Source organism: Numenius arquata, chromosome 1 (genome assembly GCF_964106895.1).
Source record: "Numenius arquata chromosome 1, bNumArq3.hap1.1, whole genome shotgun sequence".
In the NCBI taxonomy this organism is placed as follows: Eukaryota; Metazoa; Chordata; class Aves; order Charadriiformes; family Scolopacidae; genus Numenius; species Numenius arquata.
This window is the reverse complement of record NC_133576.1, coordinates 3,705,068-3,727,413: the sequence shown is the minus strand read 5'-3', so window position 1 is coordinate 3,727,413 and position 22,346 is coordinate 3,705,068. Positions and strand designations below refer to the sequence as shown.

Here is a 22,346-nt window from a genome sequence, read left to right as displayed (position 1 = left end):
GTATGTTGTTATTGGGGCAATGAAATGAGGTTTCAAGCTGTACTAAACATCTGGATGGATAAAAATATATTATGAGTAATATATATATATAAAGATAGTGTTGTAACTTAAACACTTAAATCAATCTCTTCACCTATAAACCAGGACGAGACCTAATTGGGAAGATGAATTATACATTGATGTTATATATTCCTGGTTGCCTGCTGCAGACAACATACATCTTTCTTTGAAACATCCCTTGTAGCTGTTGTCAAATGGGGGCTAAGAACAAATACACCTTAGGTCTGCTCCTGAGTGGTAGTTCTTGAGGCCCTGGAAAATTTCTCTGCCTACATCTTGGTTTGTGTTCTTGTCGTCCGGCAGGAGCTGCATTTAATTTACTCAGCACTCCTTTTTCCTTCTTTTCATTAGTTTTCTTTCTAAGAGCAAGGCTAGATGGATTTCAGCTCCAAAGACATAGCTGAACCCATGCACTGGTAAGATGCCAGGGCTCCTGAGCTGCAACACTGGAAAGAGGAAGAGCCAAGAAATGCTATTTCACTTCTGAAACTTTAGCATTTTGTTAAAAGAGAGTAGATTTTCTCAGCAATATGCTTTCAGGGGGGTTGGCTCAGCTGGTCACTTTAGGGACTGAGTGAAAATGCTGTATAGGCAAAGTGCAAAAGAAATGCCGTGTCTTCACTAGTATCCCCTTTAATCTGAAAACAGCAATTGGTTTTCTCACTCTTTCCCAATTTGTTTTCTGTTGAAGGCATGGCATGCGTTTATTCACTCTCTTCTCCATTGCAATTTGTCTTCCTGCTTGAGTGCCAGAAGTGAAGGTGACAGCTACCCAGGGTGCACTTGATCCTGGTTTTTGGTGAAGCATGAAGACACAGCTCAGGCTGCAGTCTAGCTTCTCGGCTGTGGTCTGCATTCTGCACTTTGGATGAGCCCCCCGAGATAAGGCCCGCACTTTATTTTTATTATTTGGCAGATGTAACAGATTTGATGTGAGATGATACCTTCATTATAGATCTATTAACTCCTTTAGTTTAAGCTGATTAAACTCTCCTATACACTTACTTAGGTAAGGTAGATGGGATGAGTCTGAGTCAGAAAGATTAGGTGGCTCCCGCATGATCACGAAAAGGTCAGAGGCAGAAGAAGGAATTTGAGGGGCATCACCCCTAACCACACATCAACACGCTCAATGAAATCAGGGCGGGCTGTGGAAGGGGAAGGAGGGCTGGTGCAACCTCATTCACTCTCTCTCCATCCCCACTTCTTGCACAGGTCTTGAGTTTTTGGTACTGTAGCAAGAGAGTGGGAATCATCAATCAGTACGGAGTGGGGAGCTGAAGCTGATAAATCCAGCTCTAAATCCCAGGTCAGTGTGTTAACCTCGGGGCCGGCTGCCCTCTCTAACTGAAGTGTCGATATTGTCCTTCAGGGAAACCTTCAATATGAACTTTCCCCTTAAGAAAAATAAGAGCTGTGTCCTCAGCTGAAATACGTGGTGTCAGTGGAGCTATTCCCGTTTGCACTGACCAAACATCGACACGGGCTGCGTGATCAGACTGTCTCCATTAAGTATGAAGGGCAAAACAATAAAAAAAAAACCAACAGTTTCCTCTCCTAAATGTTTCTCAGGTGACTGACAAACAGAAGTTGGACAAATTTCCTCATTTGTTGCTTGTGGTGACGCACGCCACCACGGCTTAGAGCATCATTTCTAGGATTAAATTCTGACTCTGGGAGGGAAGGGTACACAGGTTCACTTACTGTCCAGAGTCAGGCCTTGAGTAACAGGTATTGCACTTAAATGCTTTATAATAATTATGAACAAAGACCTGAGTACTTGTGTTGTCTCCCCAGGGACTCGTGTCACCTAGCTTGTTATAGTCATTTCTTTCCTAATAGAAGAAACTCATTGTAGGCGTAATTCTACCATGGTGTGTGGGAGGGAAATCTTGGGGAACAGATGGTTCTTGGTGAACAGACTCTAGTGACTAAGACCGACTCTCAAAAAAGAATGAATCTGTCAAGCTGATTTGCTGAAGAATAGATATATGAAAGATAACCATAATATAAACAGAAAAATTAACTATGAAGCAAGGCTGCCTGTTGTATACTTGACAGTGGTATTTCTCCCTGCTAAAGAAATTGCTTTTTAATAGCTCTCCTATGAAAAGGATTTTCTGAGCTGTTTCTTTTTAAAATGCTGATGTATTTATCATTGAGCACAGGAGGGCAGAAAACGAGGTGCTTGAAACTCGGAATGAAAATAAAGAATTCTGTGCTAGCAGAAATTTTGCCGCTACAGATTTGCATCTCTCTCTTTGAAGGTGGTGTAGGAAACCATTGAGAATTTCTGAGGCAGGTCAACATAAGCCTCGTTTTTACATGCTATCTCCAAAGGTCTGGAGTGAAAAAACAGAGTGATAAACCATACCTGGGATGACCTTTGAGCCATGGCTAGTGATTCAGATGGGGTTCCCTTGGCTGGGCTGCCTTCTATTACCAGCAGCACAGATCTATTCATTTGGCAACTGCCCTGTTATGTGGATCCTCAAACGTGGGAGGAATTGAAGCAGCAGGGGGCTGTACTGTTTGTCTGTCCCAGGTGTGTCCTGCTGCAGAGTGGTGGGAACTGTAAAGGTGCAATATTCTTGGGCCAAATATTTTTGGGCCAAAATCAATGGCATGAGTTTCAACAAGGGCAAGTGCCAGGTTCTGCACTTGGGCCACAACAACCCCAAGCAGCGCTACAGGCTTGGGGAAGTGTGGTTGGAAAGCTACCTGGAAGAAAGAGACCTGGGGGTTCTCATTGACAAGCGGCTGAATATGAGCCGGCAGTGTGCCCAGGTGGCCAAGAAAGCCAACGGCATCCTGGCTTGTATTAGAAATAGCATGACCAGCAGAAGTAGGGAGGTGATTGTCCCCCTGTACTCAGCACTGGTGAGGCCACACCTGGAGTGTTGTGTCCAGTTTTGGGCACCTCAATCGAAGAGAGATATCGAGGTGCTGGAGCGAGTGCAGAGGAGGGCAACGAAGCTGGTGAAGGGCCTGGAGAATAAATCATATGAAGAGCGGTTGAAGGAGCTGGGGCTGTTTAGTCTGAGGAAGAGGAGGCTGAGGGGAGACCTCATCACTCTCTACAACTACTTGAAAGGACACTGTAGAGAGGTTGGTGCTGGTCTCTTCGCACAGGTAATTAATGACAGAACAAGAGGGAATGGCTTCAAGCTCCAACAGGGTAGGTTTAGACTGAACATTAGGAAAGAATTTTTCACAGAAAGAGTGGTCGGGCATTGGAATAGGCTGCCCAGGGAGGGGGTTGAGTCACCATCCTGGGATGTGTTTAAGAGACGTTTAGATGTGGTGTTGGGGGATATGATATGGGGGAGAACTTTGTAGTGTAGGGTAGATGGTTGGACTCGATGATCCCAAGGGTCTCTTCCAACCTGGATGATTCTATGATTCTATGATTCATTGCCTGCCTGTGAGGCTAGAAGTGCAGCTCCCCGGGGAGGTGGTATTTTGCATAAAAGAAAGATTTCAGAAAACGCCATCCTGTAGACCCACCAACACGTAGGGTTAAAATGGGTAAATTCTTCAGTTAAAATCATTTCAGTCCACTAGTGTTGATAAAGATGTACCTATTCTCTAAAGGTCATGGCTTAATTATTGGCGCTGATAATTACTTTCACGACCAATACAGAACGATTTCTGACACCAGGTTGCTGAGTGGGTGGATTAAAGTCTCTCCCCATGAAAGAGATCTTCCTCTACAAAAGAAGTGCCCAGTATGGTGGGCTATTTGCTCAGTCATGAGTAATCTCTTAAGAGCTCCTTGCCAGCCATTTGACACGTTGGTGTTTCATTTTCAGGGTGTTTAACCATCCCACCAGCTGGGAATTAGATAAACAGCATCTCTGTTTCACCAGTGCAAGAACTGAAAGTGGTTGAATAAGTGGCCCCTTCTTACTTGGCAGTATTTTTCAGGACTCATTTGATTTCTGTATTGGCTGAAATGCAATTTCAGATCTATTAGCCCTGCGGACCCAGCAAAGCTCAGGGGGAGATTATTTTGAAGTCCTTATCTACAGCGAACTTTTTCATTTAGAGCTGGCTGGAGCGTAGTGGGAAATTCTCAACCAGACCTATAAACCGGTTGTCCAAGGTACTTTGCTGCTACTAAATATGAAGCAGACAAGGCAGAGTTTCTCTTGGGTTTAGTAGAAGCAGTACTAAGCAGTCTGAGACTTAATTCTACTTCCCTTTGGCATTAAAGTAAAAACGTCCATTTTCTAAATAAATGACTGTATGTGCTCTGAACTGTTCTTGGCTACAATAACTGATATTTAACTGCAGAGCTAAAGGCTACCCATACAAAACACCCTGCAGTAATATTTCAGAATTGGCATCTGACCTTGTAAAATCATATTCTGAATTCCGAGGTCTTCTGAGCAACATGCAAGGAAATGTGTATCTCCATGGCTGCAACCCCAAACGTAGATTAGCATCCCTTCGGAAGTGGTCTTTAATCTTGGGAGATGATCTCCTGAGCTTCTTTTTCTAGAATGGCACAGCACTGATCTGCATACCTCACAGGAGGACGTAGCCAGCATTGTCAGTGTCATTGTTCATTAGTTGTTATTTCTCTTGGTTCAGGGACTGATGATCAGATACTATTATATAATTTGAGCCTCTTCAGGAGATGCTTTTAGGGATGTGGGAGGGAAGGAAACACAGTGTTTTGGAGAGTCATCTTTTCCAGTGTAAAAGGGAAGTTATTCTTGGTTTAGTACGTTTTTACTGTCTCTGAATTAGATAAAATTGTACTGCTCTGAGTGATGAATTGAGTAAATGACTGGGAGATAATAGCTGTGCTATTATCCCTGGAGAGAAGATGCCAAAACTGAACGCTTTTCATTTGAAAAGGGTGAGCTGCCATAAAATGTTCAATGTAAAGAAAATTACACGGGCTAGGATTTTTCTCCCAGTACTTCTTTCCTCAGAGCCCTACTAACCTGGAGAGTTAAAAACACTTTTACTGGAGAAATGCGTCTGAGAACAGGATACATCTGGAGTTAGAGGAATCCATATGTGAGATACTTGGCCATTAGCTTGCATACTACTGGAGAATCCAAGACATGAATTTACCACCGGGGCATGTGCTACCTCGGAGACCATTTTCTGCAGCTATAGCACAGCAGTACTTTCACTTTCCTGCTTTGGCACCCCATGTAGCTGCTCAGGGGATCACAAATCTGCCAGCCAGCTGCATGCGGTACTTGGGGTTCTACTTGGGTTCTCAAAGAGGTGGAAAGTAAGTGATACTGCATTAGCAGAAAAAAGGACCAAAAAAGTAAGAGAGTCCATCCTCCATCACAGTTATGAGTTCAGGGGGGAAAATCTGTTCATGCTGCCATGGTTCCCTCAGATTCACAGGTATGACACCGTGAAGCCGTTCCAGAAACATTTTATGATGGTAATGCACCAGCAGGCTTGTCATTTTTTTATACAAATGTGAGGAAGAGAAGTGTGGTGAGCTGAGTACAGAAAGTCAGAGAACACAAAGATCAATGTTTTCTTATCCTGTTAAACATGCTTTGGAGCCTGTGAATTACAGGTGTCATTTGATGGGAGGATGGAGACGAAACTGGTTGGGTGGGAGTCTGAGCATCCATCTGGAGATGGGGTGAAGGCTGCCCCTGTTGATTAATGGGTAGAGCTGGTGAGCCACAGGTGGTAGCCGTATGTTGCTTTATGAGTCTAGCTCTTCCCCTTCAGGCTTGAGGTATAACTGAATTAAGAGACTATGATGTTTTTAAATTAAGCAATACACTACTAAGAGACTAATAAAGCAATTAAATGATAATTAGTCTAAAAGCACACACAGCTATAAAGCTACTAATTATCATTCTTAAGTCTTATGAATCACACCCAACTACTGTTGAGTTACAGTTCTATCTCCCTTCCCACTGTAAGTCTGTCCCTCCTTTTTCCACTTTCGCACACCAAATCTTTCAGACAAAGACATGATGGAGGCTCCAGCAGGTTGTCCAGTGGGGGTGCCTCTGGCATCTTTGTGGACTTGGATTCAAAGGTGAGCTTCACCACTGACTGTAGGTGTCCACACTCCTACTGACAAGAAGTCCTTTCCTTCTTTATTCTGTACCTGTTATCTCCCAGTTTTCTATATCTAAATGTGACTTTTCACCACCTTTGCACCTCTCTTTTTCCATCCAAACTCCTCCCAAATAAACAGTCTGTCCCCAGTTACTTTTTTCCTAGTTGATCATCCATACCCAAATTTGGTGGGGTTTTACAGCGCTGTTACTTAGGCAGTCTTGACTATGGTATTACTTATATGGTTGCCTGGGCACAGGTGACTTTGGAAGACTTTGCACCCCAGAGCTCCCCTACCAGTATCCAGTTCATACTGGCATCATATTGTTTACCATATACACTTACTAAAACAAATCATTTTATTTTAGCCTTGACTCTTCTACCTAGTTGCAATTAAGCACAAGCAGTTTCTTATCTTGTGCACAGTCTGCATACCACAGCAGCAGAGTAACACGTTTTTCCCACTCTGGTTTTGTGCCCGTGCGGCCTTGTTGACCTTGAACTGTTTTAATCATTTTCTTTATTCCCAGTAGAGGCCTTACCTAGTTATGAGGGTTGGTGCTCCATCAGGACCTCCTGCTTACACCTTATCACTCTGTAGTGGTGTCTACAGAAAACTGCGTGCCCTAAAATGCTGGCTTTATGGGCAGTGTAGTTTGGGGCAGTTCTTTAAGTATTGGGGTTTTTTTCCCCCTGGGGAATCTGGAATATTGATGGGCTGTCTCTACTGAATAGAGCAGAACAGGTGGAGACTTAATATAAAGATGGTTTGTACTTCCCTCATTTAAATATATAGTTAGGATGTATAGCCTCATGCAAGTAGTCCTTTTCAGGAAACTACTGTGTGGGATGAGATTATTCACCTCATCGTTCAGTATGGGTTTCAGTACAGGTAGTTGATTGTGGTGTGTTCTGCTTGTTTCTTGTCCTCTCCTTCAGCCAGGGTTTTTCACTGGTAGATTAAAGCATTAAAGTAATTTATAACCTCATAAGACTAAGGCCAAGGACACAGCTCATTAATGGTAATCCCTACTCAGACAGATGGCGAGACTTTTGTGTACAAACAACTTTTGGTTGTTCAACCCAGTTGAAAATGTTGCTCATTCATGTGACACGTGATTTGTTACACCCGAAGCATAATTAGGCCGAGTGCTCGTTTCTCTGCTTTGCGTGAACTGAGTAGCATAAAACCAATTGGTGAAATCTAGACCTGGAAGCCAAGGGCAGGGCACGCAGAAGAACGTGAAAGGCATTTCAGCTTACGTGAGTTCTCCTCTTTGGTCGCCGTTGGAAGGATTACGAGCTGAAAATACACTTGCAGAGAAAAGTAACTTTTCTATTAATAGATGTACAGTATCTGGGGTGTTTCGTGAGTGAGATGAAGATTGCATGTCGGTGTGAAAGATGTCTTGAGTCACAGATTCTCTGATCAGAAAGTTTTAACATTATGGCTTTAGCTGGAACAATTAGTAGGAGTGCCAGAGATGCTAAGTCAAGCTTGTAATGGTTGATTACCCTTCAGCAGTCTCTGAAAGATGCCAGAGGGAGCTAAAACCTGAGCCTGGTTTAAGGACACTTGATATGGCTTTCCTGATCCTCTTTAAAATGCGTGTGTATGTTTCCTTCCATACTAAAATACCTGGATTTCTCCACCATTAAAAAAAAAAAAAAAAGAAAAAAAGGGGGAAAAAATGGAGAAACTCCTACCTGACTGCAAACAAAACTCATTCTCATTTTTTACTGCCTTAAAGAGGAAGAGTCTTGCAGGCTGTGTGAAAAATCATTGCCTCTTGCCATCCCCCCTGTCACAGCATTCTAGTCAGGTACAACTGCAATGACAGAGTAGGGAGAAAATTTTCACATGGTATAACTGAGCCATCTGTGGCAACGCTCTGATCTTTGTACCGGGAAGAGAGCGACATCTGCTCCTGGTAGAAGTGTTACTATCACAAGCTGACATTAAATGGCCCTCCTAACAACAGGTATCTTTATGCTGAAACGAGACTACACCTGCTGCTGGATGAGACCCAAGCTAGTGGAAAAGGGTGTACTCATGCCAAAAGGCTGGCATGGACTTCAAGGGCCAAATTTGCCTTTTCCTTACATCAGGATAATTTGACACAGTTCAGCAAGACTGTTTTTTTTTTTTTTGTTTAATACCTATGGCAGAAAGAGGTGAATGGTAAGAATGTTTGTTATGGGCAGAACCGATTGATCCAAGCACTGTCAAAAGAGGTCTCAAAAACAGAAAGTGGTCCATATTTTATATGACGTGCAAAGAGGTTGGATTCAGAGACAAGGTCACAGAATCACAGAATCACCTAGGTTGGAAGGGACCCTTTAAGATCATCTAGTCCAACCAATGAAAAAAAAAAAAAAAAACCAAACAAAAAAAAACCACACACACACAACACACCACACACAACCCACACACACGCCACCACACCACCCAACACTAATCCATATCCCCGAGCACCATGTCAACTCCTCTCTTGAATACCTCCAGGGATGGTGCCTCAACCATCTCCCTGGGCAGCCCATTCCAATGCCTGATAACCCTTTCAGTAAAGAAATATTTCCTAATATCTAACCTGAACTTCCCCTGGCGTAACTTGAGGCCATTACCCCTTGTCCTATCATCTGTAACTTGGGAGAAGAGACCGACCCCCGCCTCTCTACAGCCTCCTTTCAGGTAGTTGTAGAGAGCGATAAGGTCTCCCCTCAGTCTCCTCTTCCCCAGACTGAACAACCCCAGCTCCCTCAGCCTCTCCTCGTAAGACTTGTGCTCCAGACCCCTCACCAGCTTCGTTGCCCTTCTCTGGACCTGCTCCAGCACCTCAATGTCTTTCCTGTGGTAGGGGGCCCAAAACTGGACACAGTACTTGAGGTGGGGTCTCAGCTGTGGTCTGAGGTCTGAGCTGTGAATCCAGCTGTTGGGCTTGCATGTGGGCTTCTGCAACCATTTCTGAAGGGTTTCCATGGATTCTTCTGAGAACTGGCTGAAATCAGAGGCATCGATTACAGTTGGACTCTGGTAAGAGTGGTACTTGCAGAGCCACACTGAGTTGTTAAGTAGCTGGACACTGTTTGGGCAGATGGTTCTATCTTCTTAAAGAAGTTTTAAATTCCTTAAGCTGAAGGCTCCTTGGATGGAAATCAAGGATTACTTGTAACTCTCTACTTCCTTGCTTACTTGGAATCGTGACACTACAGAAAATCGGTTTATAATGATTAAGTCGTCCTTTCTTAGATGTTTTCTTAGAATCTCAACTAATTTCCTCTTGGTGTCTTTTTCATAAGTGCCTTCACTTCTTATAGTGGCCCTGCTCTTCCTATTAGTCTCATAAATTGCATTACCTTCTGCTCATCTCCCAGTAATTTTCCAGTTTGTTTACTTACTATGTGTGCTGCATGTAGCCTTACGATGAGAATATGATTATAGTTAAGTGACAACAAGGAAAGGCAGCAGATACTTGACAGGCTGAGGTACCTGGGCTTAGTGCCTTCCTTTCAAGCACAAATGAAAAAATTGCATTTCTGTGATGAACATGACAAATATGTGTGTGGAATGGCATAAGAAGGTGGAAATATTTATACTGGACGTGACACAGAAGAAAAATGATGAAATGAGAAATTGTTCTAGGTAAATGCAAAACTTTTGTGTTTAAATGCTTGTACCGTTTGACAACGTCTATAAATTGAATGTTCTCGGGATGAATTGCACTCATGCCATTGAACTTTCTTACTTTCCAAAGCATCATGGCCACACGTGGGATATCTATTGGCAAAAGCCCCTGGCCCAGGATAACTCCTCACTTGTGACCAGGGACTTGATCGTCTTTCTGGTTTCTGTTGGTTTCTCACACTGATTCAGGCCAAAATTGTCCTAAGATCCTTGAGCAGTGGAACAGTACAGATGATTTGAGTTCCAGTGCCCAGTGCCAGGTAATCTGGCACAGTTTAATTTCCAGGTATAGCTGTTTTCACAGAATTCATTGGCTGTCTTGAGTGGTGGAGGTTCAGCATAAGGCTCTTAACCATTTGCTAACTGCCTGCTCCTCACATCCCAGAATCTTCTAGCGTGGTTCATGCTAAAAGAGCGACTTACTCTTCTACTGTACAGTGTACTCAATTCCCAGATGTTCAGCTCTCTATGCTTGAGTCCCATCTTACTACAATGTTTAAAAAATCTTTTTTTTTTCTTTTTTAATTCGAGCGGCTATAAGTATTTGATGCATTTGTCTTGCTTTGCTCAACTTCTGTTGTGTGTGACATCAAAGGACTTTTACCTCCCTTACACTTTTAATCAAGGTGAACTTTGGTGCCACATCACCTGTGATCCTCTTCGTGATGGCATTTACTCCTTTACGCCTCAGGAAGAGGTCAGGGATCTTAAATAAGTGAGTATGGAAGCGCAGGACATCCACCCTAGGTTGGCAAGCGCTGCAGTCATTCCTTTGGAAGAGCTCTTTGGAGGGGCCTAAGTTCATAGCGGAGAATCTCAAGACTTTTCCAGGTGGAGTTGTAGGGCTCAGATGAATCCGCAGAGTTGTCCTTGAAAGAAAATTTTGAATTGCGTCCCAGCACTGTGTATTATATGGGTTATGTGCTGGTTCCCTCAGCTGTGTCTGCGTGACAGCCAATGTGCCTAGTTATCCTCTTTGGAAACAGCATTGTAGCAGAAGGAGAAGTACCCTTAGGGTCTGGCTGAGATAAGATTGTTTGAGTGTCTCTAGTTGTGGGGATCCCTCAGTGACTTCTCAGCAGAGCTCTTTTTTTCACTAAAAAGTGACATTGTGAGTTACAGTGTGGTCTGACATACAGAGACACCGCCAGGCAGACCCCAAGACTTCTGTGGGGCTCAACCAGTTCCAGCCATCAGTGGGTATGATGGTTTGTATAAACAAGGACTGCTATGCAGAGCTGATGCTGGCCGCGTTGTGCTGGGTCAGCTGTTTTGCGGCTGGCTGAGGATGCCATCATGCTGTGTTTCATCTGTGATCGCCACCTCTTTTTCGCATCATTCCATCCTGTGAAGCTTCGCAATTGAGAGTGACTCTACTGCAGCCAGGACTGCATCTCACTCGTTCGCAGAGCGCCACTGTGCCTTCTTTCCTCCTTCTGTGTGATCTAATGAGCCAGGCATACCTGGTCAGCCAGATGTGTGGTTGTGGGTAGCTTTGCCTGGCCCATCTCTCCCTGCTAAGGCTCCATGTGAAAGGGAGTCTGGATATCTGAAAGTAAACTTGGCAGCTGCTGACCACGTGTGGTCCCGTCGCTTCCCCAAAACACCACTCCGCATTATCTGCATGACTCTATACATGAAGCGTATTTTCAGAGTGGAGGGACCTTGGAGTTCTGCACCTGTGATATATGATCTATAACATAATACAAGTGAGAATGCATTAGAGATCTCACTGTCTACGTGCTATGCCAATCTCCGTAGACTCCTAAAAATCAACCTGATTTTTGTGAAGTACTTTCAAATGGGAAAGTAATTTTTGGTCATTTCTTTAAATGGCTTTCCAAGTCTTTCTTGGTGATCGTCCCTCTGTACTGGGCACTGGTGAGGCCCCACCTCGAGTGCTGCATCCAGTTTTGGGCCCTTTACCATAAAAAAGATATTGAGGTGCTGGAGCCGGTCCAGAGAAGGGCAATAAAGCTGGTGAGGGGTCTGGAGAGTAAGCCTTATGAGGAGCATCTGAGGGAGCTGGGGGTGTTCAGCCTGGAGAAAAGGAGGCTGAGGGGAGACCTTCTTGCTCTCTACAACTCCCTGAAAGGAGGGTGTAGAGAGGTGGGGGTCGGTCTCTTCTCCCAAATCACAGGCAACAGGACTAGAGGAAACGGCCTCAGGTTGCGCCAGGGGAGGTTCAGGTTGGATATTAGGAAAAATTTTTACACTGAAAGTGTTACTAAGCATTGGAATGGGCTGCCCAGGGCGGTGGTTGAGGCACCATCCCTGGAGGTGTTCAAAAGATGGGTTGACATAGTGCTTAGAGACATGGTTTAGTGATGTGGGGTTTTTTGGTATTGTTTTTTTTATCAGAGTTAGGTTGATGGTTTCACTAGATGATCTTAAAGGTCCCTTCCAACCTAGACAATTCTATGATTCTATGATTCTGTGACTCTGTGATTTCTTTAAATATCTCCAAGAAGGAGGCATCTATGTTTGATACAGCCTTTACCCCTAGCTGGTTAGCCTTGGGAACGCAGCAAATGCTCCTGAAGCTCCCTGGTGCCTCAGCAAAGCTGGCAGTGAAGCTTCAAAGATCTGTAATTAAGGCAATGGGTATGGAAAAGCAGATTCGTATCCTACGTCTGGGTAACTCTGTACTTCTTAACATTTCCAAGTACATACAGTGATTCTCTAAGTAATCGGTAGTGAATTCTGCATGGCAGGTTGAGGGAGGGGAGGTGAACGGGTCTGTGGTTGTAGCCAAGTGCTCCTGCCATCCTTTGGCAACTAACTCCCCTTGCACCTAAGCCCACATTGGGACATAGCTATGGAGGAGGGATGAGGGGAAAAACAGTTCTGGAAAATACATGGGACGAAACATCTTAAATAGTTCCTGTAGGAAAAGCTCCAAGTGTTATTATCCTCCTTTCTTGCACTTAAATTCTTCCCCTGTTTTAAATGTCAAGAATAACATCAAATCCTGATAGTGAGAATTGTCTAAGTACCACACAGGGGCACAAGAAACGTCTGTGAGGAATGTAAGAAAGCTGCATATTCTGTCTGTGACTTGTCCACCCACCTAGAAGATGGTACTCGAGACCACAGAAAGCTTTTCCACGTCTGTCAAGTCCCTAATGCTCCTGTCTACAACGCCTGTCTCTGAAAGAGCTCTTTTGACTGTTCCGGAATAACCGGCACGTAACCCAAGTATTCTTGTTAGAAAACAGCAGGCTTTGTCAGCAGCCCGTTTTCAAGGAAATTGGCCGTTTAAATCCACATCCTAAGTAGCCGGCTATACATATTAGCCTTAGCTGACCTATACTGAAATTCAGTGGCTGTCATCTCTTTGTTTCTGTAGGCTTTATCTTTAAATAATCAGCTGTTTTCTTTGCTAGATGTTGGTCATGGGTACTGTATTTCCACTGCATTAGCTCTACTCGGGGGAAAGTAATAGCTTTAGATTGAAGCATAAGCCATTTGTTTTCCTGTAACGAGGAGCACTCCGCTGCATGCTTTCTAACGGATTAGATGAATTATGCTTTATTTGCCTTGAGAAGAACCATACTTAAAAGCAACTTTCTGAAGAGGAAATGAGGCAGAGAGAGCACAAGGGGGAAAAAAAAAAAAAAAAAAAAGGCTCTGTCCCAATTAATGCTTCCTGAGCTGCATTTTCACACATTTCTTGACTGAGCAATTGTGGTGCTTATTGCTGGAAATGTACCAGGCTAGAAATTAATTGCAGGCTAATTACTTTATGTCAAGAAGCTGCCCAATTATTTCTCAGATTTGCTACAATGGCAATTCTAAAAGCGCTTATGTACCTTCCTTCCTTCAAGACGGTATTGGAGGATTTTATCAGTGGCAAACACAAGTGGGATAAGCCCTTTCATCAGAATCAAACCACACAGATCAGGTGGTTTTTTTAAAGAGTTTTTATTTTTGTGACTTTGATACCTGCAGTAGTTTAGATTTGTGATGGTCACTCGTGTGCATTTATGATACTGGCAGAGGGTTACGTGCCCCAGGGTGATACTCTGTGTATGTATATATAGGCTGTTCCCTAGCATTTATACACCAACAATCTCTTCAGGAGGAGGACTTTTTAAAACGATTTAACACACTCGATGGAACACCTTGTTCTTTAAAGGAATTGTTGCCACGATGTTTTACCCCTTGGCCTATGTCTTGCTTAGAATAAATTATACTTCCTTTGCAGAAGCAATTCACGCTTATACTCTCCTGAATTATGCTAAACAATCCCCTTCATTTCTTATCTGAAAGGACAGAAGCTTTTCACCTTTTTTTTTTTTTTAATTGAACTCTCTCAAGCTTAATCTTCTCTGTAGTTCCTCATATATGAGATTCATTTTATGGGAATTCTCTGATTCTTCGCCGTTTTAAATGGTCTCATACAGTAATGCCTTGAAATGTGCAAACTATAGTGCAAATTACCATCTTTTGTTAATCCTCCCAGAGAAGCCTAATATCCCAGTGCCTGCTAAACACACCTGGCCCCACTGTGCGCCAGAGAAGACCATTCTTCATGGGTCTTACAAAAGAAAAAACCAACCTGGCAACATCTGGTTAAAATAGTGTAATTTGGATGCCTCAACTAATCATTAGTTTTGTACCATATGGGGAAAAAAGGTTACCTGGCTAAGTCACACCTGAAAACTTGATGCTTCCTGGGTCAGCCACCAAAGAGTTTGGCCCTGATCTGAGACAGGGGAAGCCGTGAGGGCAATCACTGAAGAGGCAGCCTGTTACAGGGAGGTGCCGCGGCAAGTTACAGACTCCCCGAATACCATGATGAAGAGCCCACCTTCCTCATGGCTTGCGTTGCTGGGAGATGATCGTTCAGCACTTTGGAAGATGAATCCTTCACATCAGGGGAGAGCACAAGAAACAGTGTTAGATACCGTTACCAAGCAAAGAGGAGAACTGCTTTCTCTCCTACTTGTGTTTCTCAGTGAAGTTCCATCCTGCATGGTGCCTGTTACAGTAAGCTGGTTCTTTTAGGGATGAGGACTGATAGGTCCAAAAAAGGAAGGACTACCCAGGCTTCTTTGAAAGGCAATTATAAGACCAAATTCATGCAAGTTCCTTTTTAAAGTAGACCATGGCTCAGGCACTCTACTTTTCGTTATTTTTTATTTGCTTCACTGAAAGTGTCTCCTGAGAAAGAAGCAAAGCCTTTGGCATTTTACATTGTTCAGTGGTTCCTTTATTTTTCAGCTGTGCTGTTCTCTAGATGTGCAATTTGCCCATTCTTTGAGGGTTTGGTTTGGTGGGTTTTTTTGTATCTTTGTGGTATGGAAAAAAAATTCTGATTGAAAGATTGATGGGCAGATATGTCTCTGAACTATTACGTGCTTTAAGGCAAGAGCAGGGAACACAGAGAGTTACAGATGTCCTTTGGGAAGAGAGGTCAAAGCTTAAGTGGGCAGGAATAGGGAAAGAGATGCCCATCAAACACACTCAAATATAACGTTGGGAGAAATTCTAGATGTCCTGTTTTCATACTAAGTGTTTGACAATGTCAATTGAATTCACAGAGATTGGTTTATACAAGGGAATTGCCTGATTATAACATAAGTAAAATTCAGCAAATTTCGGAGAGAAATTCTCGCCTCTGCTGAGGGACAGCACAGCCTATGAAAAACTTGCATCTTATTTTGAGGATTAAAATGAAAATAACAGCTATTAGGTTCATTTATTCTATTTCAGTAAAGGCAGCAGAGTTGCCCCTGGAATGCATTAGGGTGCTGAAAAAGACACTGAAAGTAGGATACATTATTACTGATTTCCCTCAGTTTAATTAATATTGGACAACTTGAAGTGGAACATCTTTCCTTTTCACTATAATTCTGTGGCAATTCATGAATCACTTCTGGGGTATTGCTGACTTGGCCAGTGTTTTCATACAGCTCCAACAGTACAGCTCACCGGCCCACTTCTACCCATTGAATATATTTTGTATTGGCAGATGTCTTCTAAAAAGAAAAGATAGAATAATCTCTAGGCCTCATGCAGTTATTGGGGGTTTATTATATAGCTCTGGAGTTAATCAGAATTTAGAGATGCAGTTATTGTTTAGCTGCACACCAAGCATCATCTTTATGATAAGCGCTTCTTGAGCTATAGGAAACAGTACAGAATAAGCTGCATTTGTTTTGTCTTTAAATCTCTCTGCGCTTTCCTCTAAAGCACTGACAAGTCTGAAATCTTCAGATGCCATAAAAGAGGCAGCAGAGATTGATTAAACAGCTGCTCCTCTTATCTGATTTAATGGTGGTGATGAACTGGATGTTCTTGTGATCCAGAAGGTTTCCGAAGCAGCATGCTGATTTGTGAGCTTGCATTTAGAAATTGCCTTCGTACTTCAGAGAAATGCAGTGAATCGTTTCAACCCCCCGGGTGTTGAAAAACTACACCTGTGGACTGGTGTGTGGTAGTAGGCAATACCTAGCAGGAAGCACAGAAATACTGAAGGGGATATTATCTGCGGAGGGAACATCAGGAGGAGATGGCACGTAGGCAGAATGTAACCGTCCAAGTTTGAGCGGGGCTGGCACTGCAGAAATACTACTCTTCTTTTCACATGCGGGGACTGAAACGGAGAAAGGGCTGATTCATTCTTTGTCTGCCTTTGCATTATTTATACCAAAGGAAAACAAGTAAAAAATAACTCTCATTGAGTGGAGTTTCACAATCTCTTTGCGATAGAACAAATGCAGAATTGTTCCTGAAACTCTTAAAAAGATAGCTTTGGTCTTACATGGGTTCTCTGAGAAATCCTTCCATTTTGTGTCTCACCAGGGTTTGCTCATGTGTGATCTCTCCTGAGATCATGCATATTTGGACAGCCACTCTAGCATCCTCTTGTTAGAAGACGAGGTTTTTACAGACATTAATGCTGCTAGTACCCAGTTCTGAACAGAAATCATTGGGAATTGAGTTCCTACGGTCCAGCTGGCTCTCACCAACATCTTTGTCCACGATTAGCTTTCTCTGTGAAGAAATCTATTCTCTGGCCTAGACTACATTGCTGGAATATGCATGTAGTTGGGTGCAACTGAGAGAAATTAAATGACGTTTTCATGTCCTAATTTCTGTTAGCTTACTCAAGTTTCAGATTTATGAAGGACATGCAGCTGTGTGTTAAAGAAAAATAAATAAGTCAAGTACTCAGTGTGCTACATAGTGGGGAAGGCTGATGATTTTTGTATCACTTCTTTATCCCTAAGAACATTGAGGTTTAGTGGCCTCTATGATGAAGTGACTAGGTCAGTAGACAAGGGGCGACCTATGGATATGATCTATCTGGACTTCTGTAAGGCCTTTGACACGGTTCCTCACAACTTCCTGATTGCCAAATTGGAGGGATACGGACTTGATGAGTGGACGGTTCAGTGGATAAGGAATTGGCTGAATGGTCACACCCAGAGGGTGGTACTCAATGGCTTTAAGTCCAGATGGAGAGCAGTGACAAGTGGTGTCCCTCAAGGGTCCGTGCTGGGACCAGTACTGTTTAACATTTTTATCAAAGACATAGACAGAGGGATTGAGAGCACCATCAGCAAGTTTGCAGATGACACCAAGCTGTGTGGTGTTGTCGATACACCAGAGGGACCTGGACAGGCTGGAGAGGTGGGCCCAGTTGAACCTCATGAGGTTCAACAAAAGCAAGTGCAGGATTCTGCACCTGGGAAGAAACAATCCTCAGTATAAATACAGCCTGGGGGATGGGGTATTAGAAAGCAGCCCTGAGGAAAGGGACTTGGGGGTGCTGATGGACGAGAAGCTGGACATGAGCAGGCAACGTGCTCTCGCAGCCCAGAAGGCCAATCCCATCCTGGGCTGCATCAAAAGAAGTGTTGCCAGCAGATCCAGAGAGGTGATTCTGCCACTTTACTCTGCTCTGGTGAGACCTCACCTGGAGTACTGTGTACAGGTCTGGAGCCCTCAATATAGAAAGGATATGGACCTGATGGAGCGGGTCCAGAGGAGGGCCACGAAAATGATCAGGGGGCTGGAGCACCTCTGCTGTGAGGACAGGCTGAGGGAGCTGGGGTTGTTCAGCCTGGAGAAGAGGAGGCTCCGGGGAGACCTCATAGCGGCCTTCCAGTACCTGAGGGGGGCCTACAGGAAGGCTGGGGGGGGTCTGTTTACAAAGGCCTGCAGTGACAGGACGAGGGGCGATGGTTTTTAGTTGGAGAAGGGGAGATTTAGATTGGATATTAGGAAAAAGTTCTTTACTCTGAGGGTGGTGGAACACTGGAACAGGTTGCCCAGCAAGGTGGTTGAGGCCCCTTCCCTTGAGATATTCAAGGTGAAGCTCGACGAGGCCCTGGGCAACCTGGTCTAGTTGGGGGTGTCCCTGCTGACTGCGGGGAGGTTGGACTAGATGACCTTTGGAGGTCCCTTCCGGCCTGGACCAATCTATGAATATATGAATCTATGAATCTAGATTTGGTTGTCAGATAAGCAGAAAGATGGTAATCCCTTAGTTAAACAAGAAACTATTGCTATTTCTACCAATTTAATCTTTCATATGTTTTTTTCTTTTAGTATGTTAAATTTATGTCACACAATCCCTGCTCTGACATAGACACTGGGCAAGTCAAAGACAGAACAACCTCTAGAAAAACAAGAGACCATGATAGTGAGGAGATTTACAAACTCAGTGTTACTAGTGAGTAAGCTACAGAGTAGAGGAAACAACCAAAAACCACAGAGCTACTGAGAAGCCAGCTGGCCCATCCTTCTGCCCAAAGGTGGGTTCAGCTATTCCCTGTCTCTCCTGGCAACGCTTACCTAGACAGTCCTTAAATGCGTCCAAAGCTGGTGGCACATAGCTTCCATAGCTTCCAGCAATCTGTCCCAGCACTTAGTCATTCCTGTCAGTAACCTAGTTACCTTTGAAGTGTGGTTATCCTTTGAAGTCTAGGTTATACCTCTTCAGATCCCACAGCCTCTCTATTCTGTTTATTCTTTCTACCCTTCTTGTTGTCTTCTCTGCCCCCAAAAGGGAGGAGTTTTTTGGACTTTACTGTTACTATTACTTCAGTTGAAGTTTCTCAAGTATAATAATGCTGGCCAGCAATAAAAAAACCCTTAGAACAGACACTTCTAAAACTCAAGATGATTTTTTTTTCAAATCTTAGTCCAGCAAACTCGCATAGGATTTTGAAATTCAGGCTTCGTCTTCTTTGCCTGTGAGATTTACCACATAAAAGGTCTGCAGGTGGAACCTGCAGTCGCTGTCTGCTTTCATGGCACAAGCAGAACTGCACCCAGACCTGCTATACCGTTATCAGGGACTCTGAGCTACTCACAGAGCAAAAATGGGAACTGAGGAAACTGCTGGGTTTACTTAGGCATTTTTCAGGTGATGACAGTGTTGATTTCCTTTTCCTTTCAGAAGGATTGTACACAGAAGAATTGTCTTGCTGTTCAGAGTACCTGCTATCTCAGATCTTAGACAAATGCTGGTTTTGGACAAGTCATCAGACAGAATGTATATGGAAATGTAGGGATCTTTTTAGTGGACAGATGCACAGTCTTGTCATTCTTCAGAAGACTGGGCAGAAAATGTGCAATGGAAAGAGGTATGGATCATAGTTATAGAAGAAAAGGGCTGGAAGACAGCTTGAGAAGCCAACTAGCTGCACCAGTCATGCAAAATTGGTGGTGGCCGTCAGCAGCCTTAGCAGTATGGGTTATTGAGGTTCCCCATCTTTCCATCCCAAAGGCAATTCCCCACAGGACTCATCTGACATGAACGAAGAGTGACAGTCAGCAAGGTGGAGCAAAGGAAGAGGAGGAGCCAGAATGTGCCCTGCTCCCCTCCTCTCCTCAAGTCCTTTGTAGAACCATCAAGAAAATAGCTTGAGTCTAATGTTTCGTAGGCTTTCCCATTCCATACTCTGCCCTCCTCCTCTTTAGCTCCTGTCATGGTCCTACAGGTGGCCTTTGAGGTCGAACAGCAAGTGGTCGCAAGAGATGTGGAGATACAGGAGTTTCAGTGGCTGTCCCAGGAAATGAGTGATGCAGGGAAGACACATTCATCTCTTCAGGGCAATGCATTACCTCCTATATTTTTGTTGTTTCCCCTGTGAGGTTTTCCTATGGGAGGGAACGGGTGAATGAACTATTTTATCATCTCACCTGTGTCCTCCCTCTGAAAGAACCAGGCATTCTTTTTTGTGCCAGTTTCATTGATTGATGTAATCAGACTGGCTACTAATCAAAGTGATCTCAGTAGCCTAATTCTGTACCTGATCTCTCTCTGTTTGTGCTTCAAGGTCTTTGACAGGGTCCGAGAAGATTGCCCTAATTTCCACGAGAAGATTAAGCCTATTAATGCTGAACTCACTCAACCTAAGCTGGCCATCAGTGCTGAAGATGAGGAGGAGCTTCTGACCCGGGTCAATATTGTCTTCCACTGTGCAGCAACAGTTCGCTTTGATGAACCCCTGAAGTATGTCCTGCTTCCTGTATTTGCTAAGCATGATTCGGAACGCGCGATAGCCCATAACACGCCGTGCAGCGCGTCTCTGGTATAGCTGCGGAAATAATTCTCCCGTTGTGTTTTCACGCTACATGTGGTTTCTGTGCTGAGTGAAGAGCTCTGAGGATGTCGTGTGAGCACGCGCATCGAAAGCGAAGCATCTTGGCAGATTTCCACGGGAACAGAAGGAAGTACTGCAAGCCTGGGTTGTAATATAGCAAGGGAGTGAAGTATGGCCTAAAATTGGGATGGGGAAAAAATGTGATTTAGGTCAAGAGGGAGATGTTTTGGCAGATCTAGCTGGAGACAGCTTGGAGTGAAACTATGTTGTGTCTGTCTCTAAAGCTAGTGTTAATGGCTTTTCTTTGTCACTGAGTAACTGAAGAAGGAAATGAGATGTTGTTTAAGAAAATAGCCTATCACAAGCTTTAAAATACCCAACACTCGGTGTAATTAACTGTTTGAAATAAATGCTCAATTTCTGAAGGAGCTCCCTTGGGAGTGCCCATCCAGCCGGGCTTTCCGCTAAGAATGAACAGCAGAAATAAGCCACTAAACCAACACTTGATGTGTAAGTGCTTCTATGCAAACTGTAAAGGTCTGTAAAGAAACTGAGGTGGAGGATCTGGGTTGCCAGATCTTCACAGGTTTTTGAAAAATGCTATGGCTGTGAGAGTAGAAAACACAATTATTAATGTCAGTCTTCATTCGCTTGTATGTAAGCTAAATAGATATCCCCTGTGTCCACCATTAATAATTGCTTTTTGCAACAACTGATTAGAGAACCAACCGGAAAGGAAGCAACTCAGTGGTTGCCAGTGAGAGGACGAGGGGCAACGGGCACAAGCTGGAACATAGGAGGTTCCACTCAAATATGAGAAAAAACTTCTTCATGGTGAGGGTGCCAGAGCCCTGGAACAGGCTGCCCAGGGAGGTCGTGGAGTCCCCTTCTCTGGAGATTTTCCAGACCCGCCTGGATGCAGTCCTGAGTAACATGCTCTGACATGCTCTGGGCAATCCTGCTTCAGCAGGGGAGTTGGACTAGATGATCTTTATGGTCCCTTCCAACTCTAAAAATTCAGTGAAATTCAGTGAAACTCTTGATTTAACCTTGAGCCTTACGTAGAACCTGGCTCAAGATATAAGTAGCAAAGCACTGCACTGCATAAATAGCCATAAATGTTTTTAAATCAATACATGAATGAACACACTATAAAAATACATCACAGTGGCATGTAACATCAAAGGGAAAAACTATGTTTCTAATAAGGAGGATAGCTAGAAAGAACTTAAAAGAAAAAGTTAAAACGGTCATCTTCTTGCAAGCAGCGTAGAAAACTATTTAAAGGCTGATTGCATGTAATCTGTCAACATCTCTCCAACAGAACAAGGAAAATCCAGTATGATAAAACAGCAAAGTACGAGGAGTTGTTAAAATCAAATTATTCCTGTCTGAATAAGAAAATATATCGTATGGGTAAAAGTTCTAGCGAGTTAAATGTGAAAGCGTAATACTGCAGCTCAAATAAAAATTTTGAGCAGCAATTTGCAAACGACACAAAAAATAAAAATGTTTTCTAAAAAGAGCAGAAGCACAAAGCCTACCACTGAATATTTAGAGGCACTAGATAAGGGAGGTGCAAAAGCAGCGCTATCAAGATACTAGAAAAACAGCACCAGAGATATGAAATGAATTACTGGCATTAACATGCAGTACATTTAGGGAATTCTCCAGATGAAAACTGTGTGATATTGAAATATTAGTAGAGGCGGTTTAAATATAAAGAGAAAAAAAATAAAGAGTAACAGATCACCAGGGTTTGATGATAATCCCCGAGAAGGCTAAAGGAACTCTGAACGTCTCAGCAGAAATCCATGCTGGGCCCATATTCTGAGTGCAATTCTGTTCACCCCATCTCAGAAGGAATAAAAATGAATAGAAATGTACACAGAAGAGCAACTTTCATATGAGGGGAAGCTAAAGTAGAAGTGTTCATCCTGCTAGAAGGGCAGGAGGAAATAGAAATCTATAGCAAATTC

At 43.5% G+C, this 22,346-nt stretch overlaps 1 protein-coding gene across 2 annotated transcripts in view; it reads left to right on the top strand.

Annotated features, from left to right (window-relative positions):
• FAR2 (fatty acyl-CoA reductase 2) overlaps window positions 1-22,346 on the top strand; it is a 94,461-nt gene that overhangs the window by 33,938 nt on the left and 38,177 nt on the right. For both annotated transcript variants that reach the window (XM_074148777.1, XM_074148785.1), the window contains exon 2: window positions 20,101-20,276. In XM_074148777.1, coding sequence (XP_074004878.1) covers window positions 20,101-20,276 — 176 coding nt within the window. The remainder of the gene's footprint in view (window positions 1-20,100; window positions 20,277-22,346) is intronic.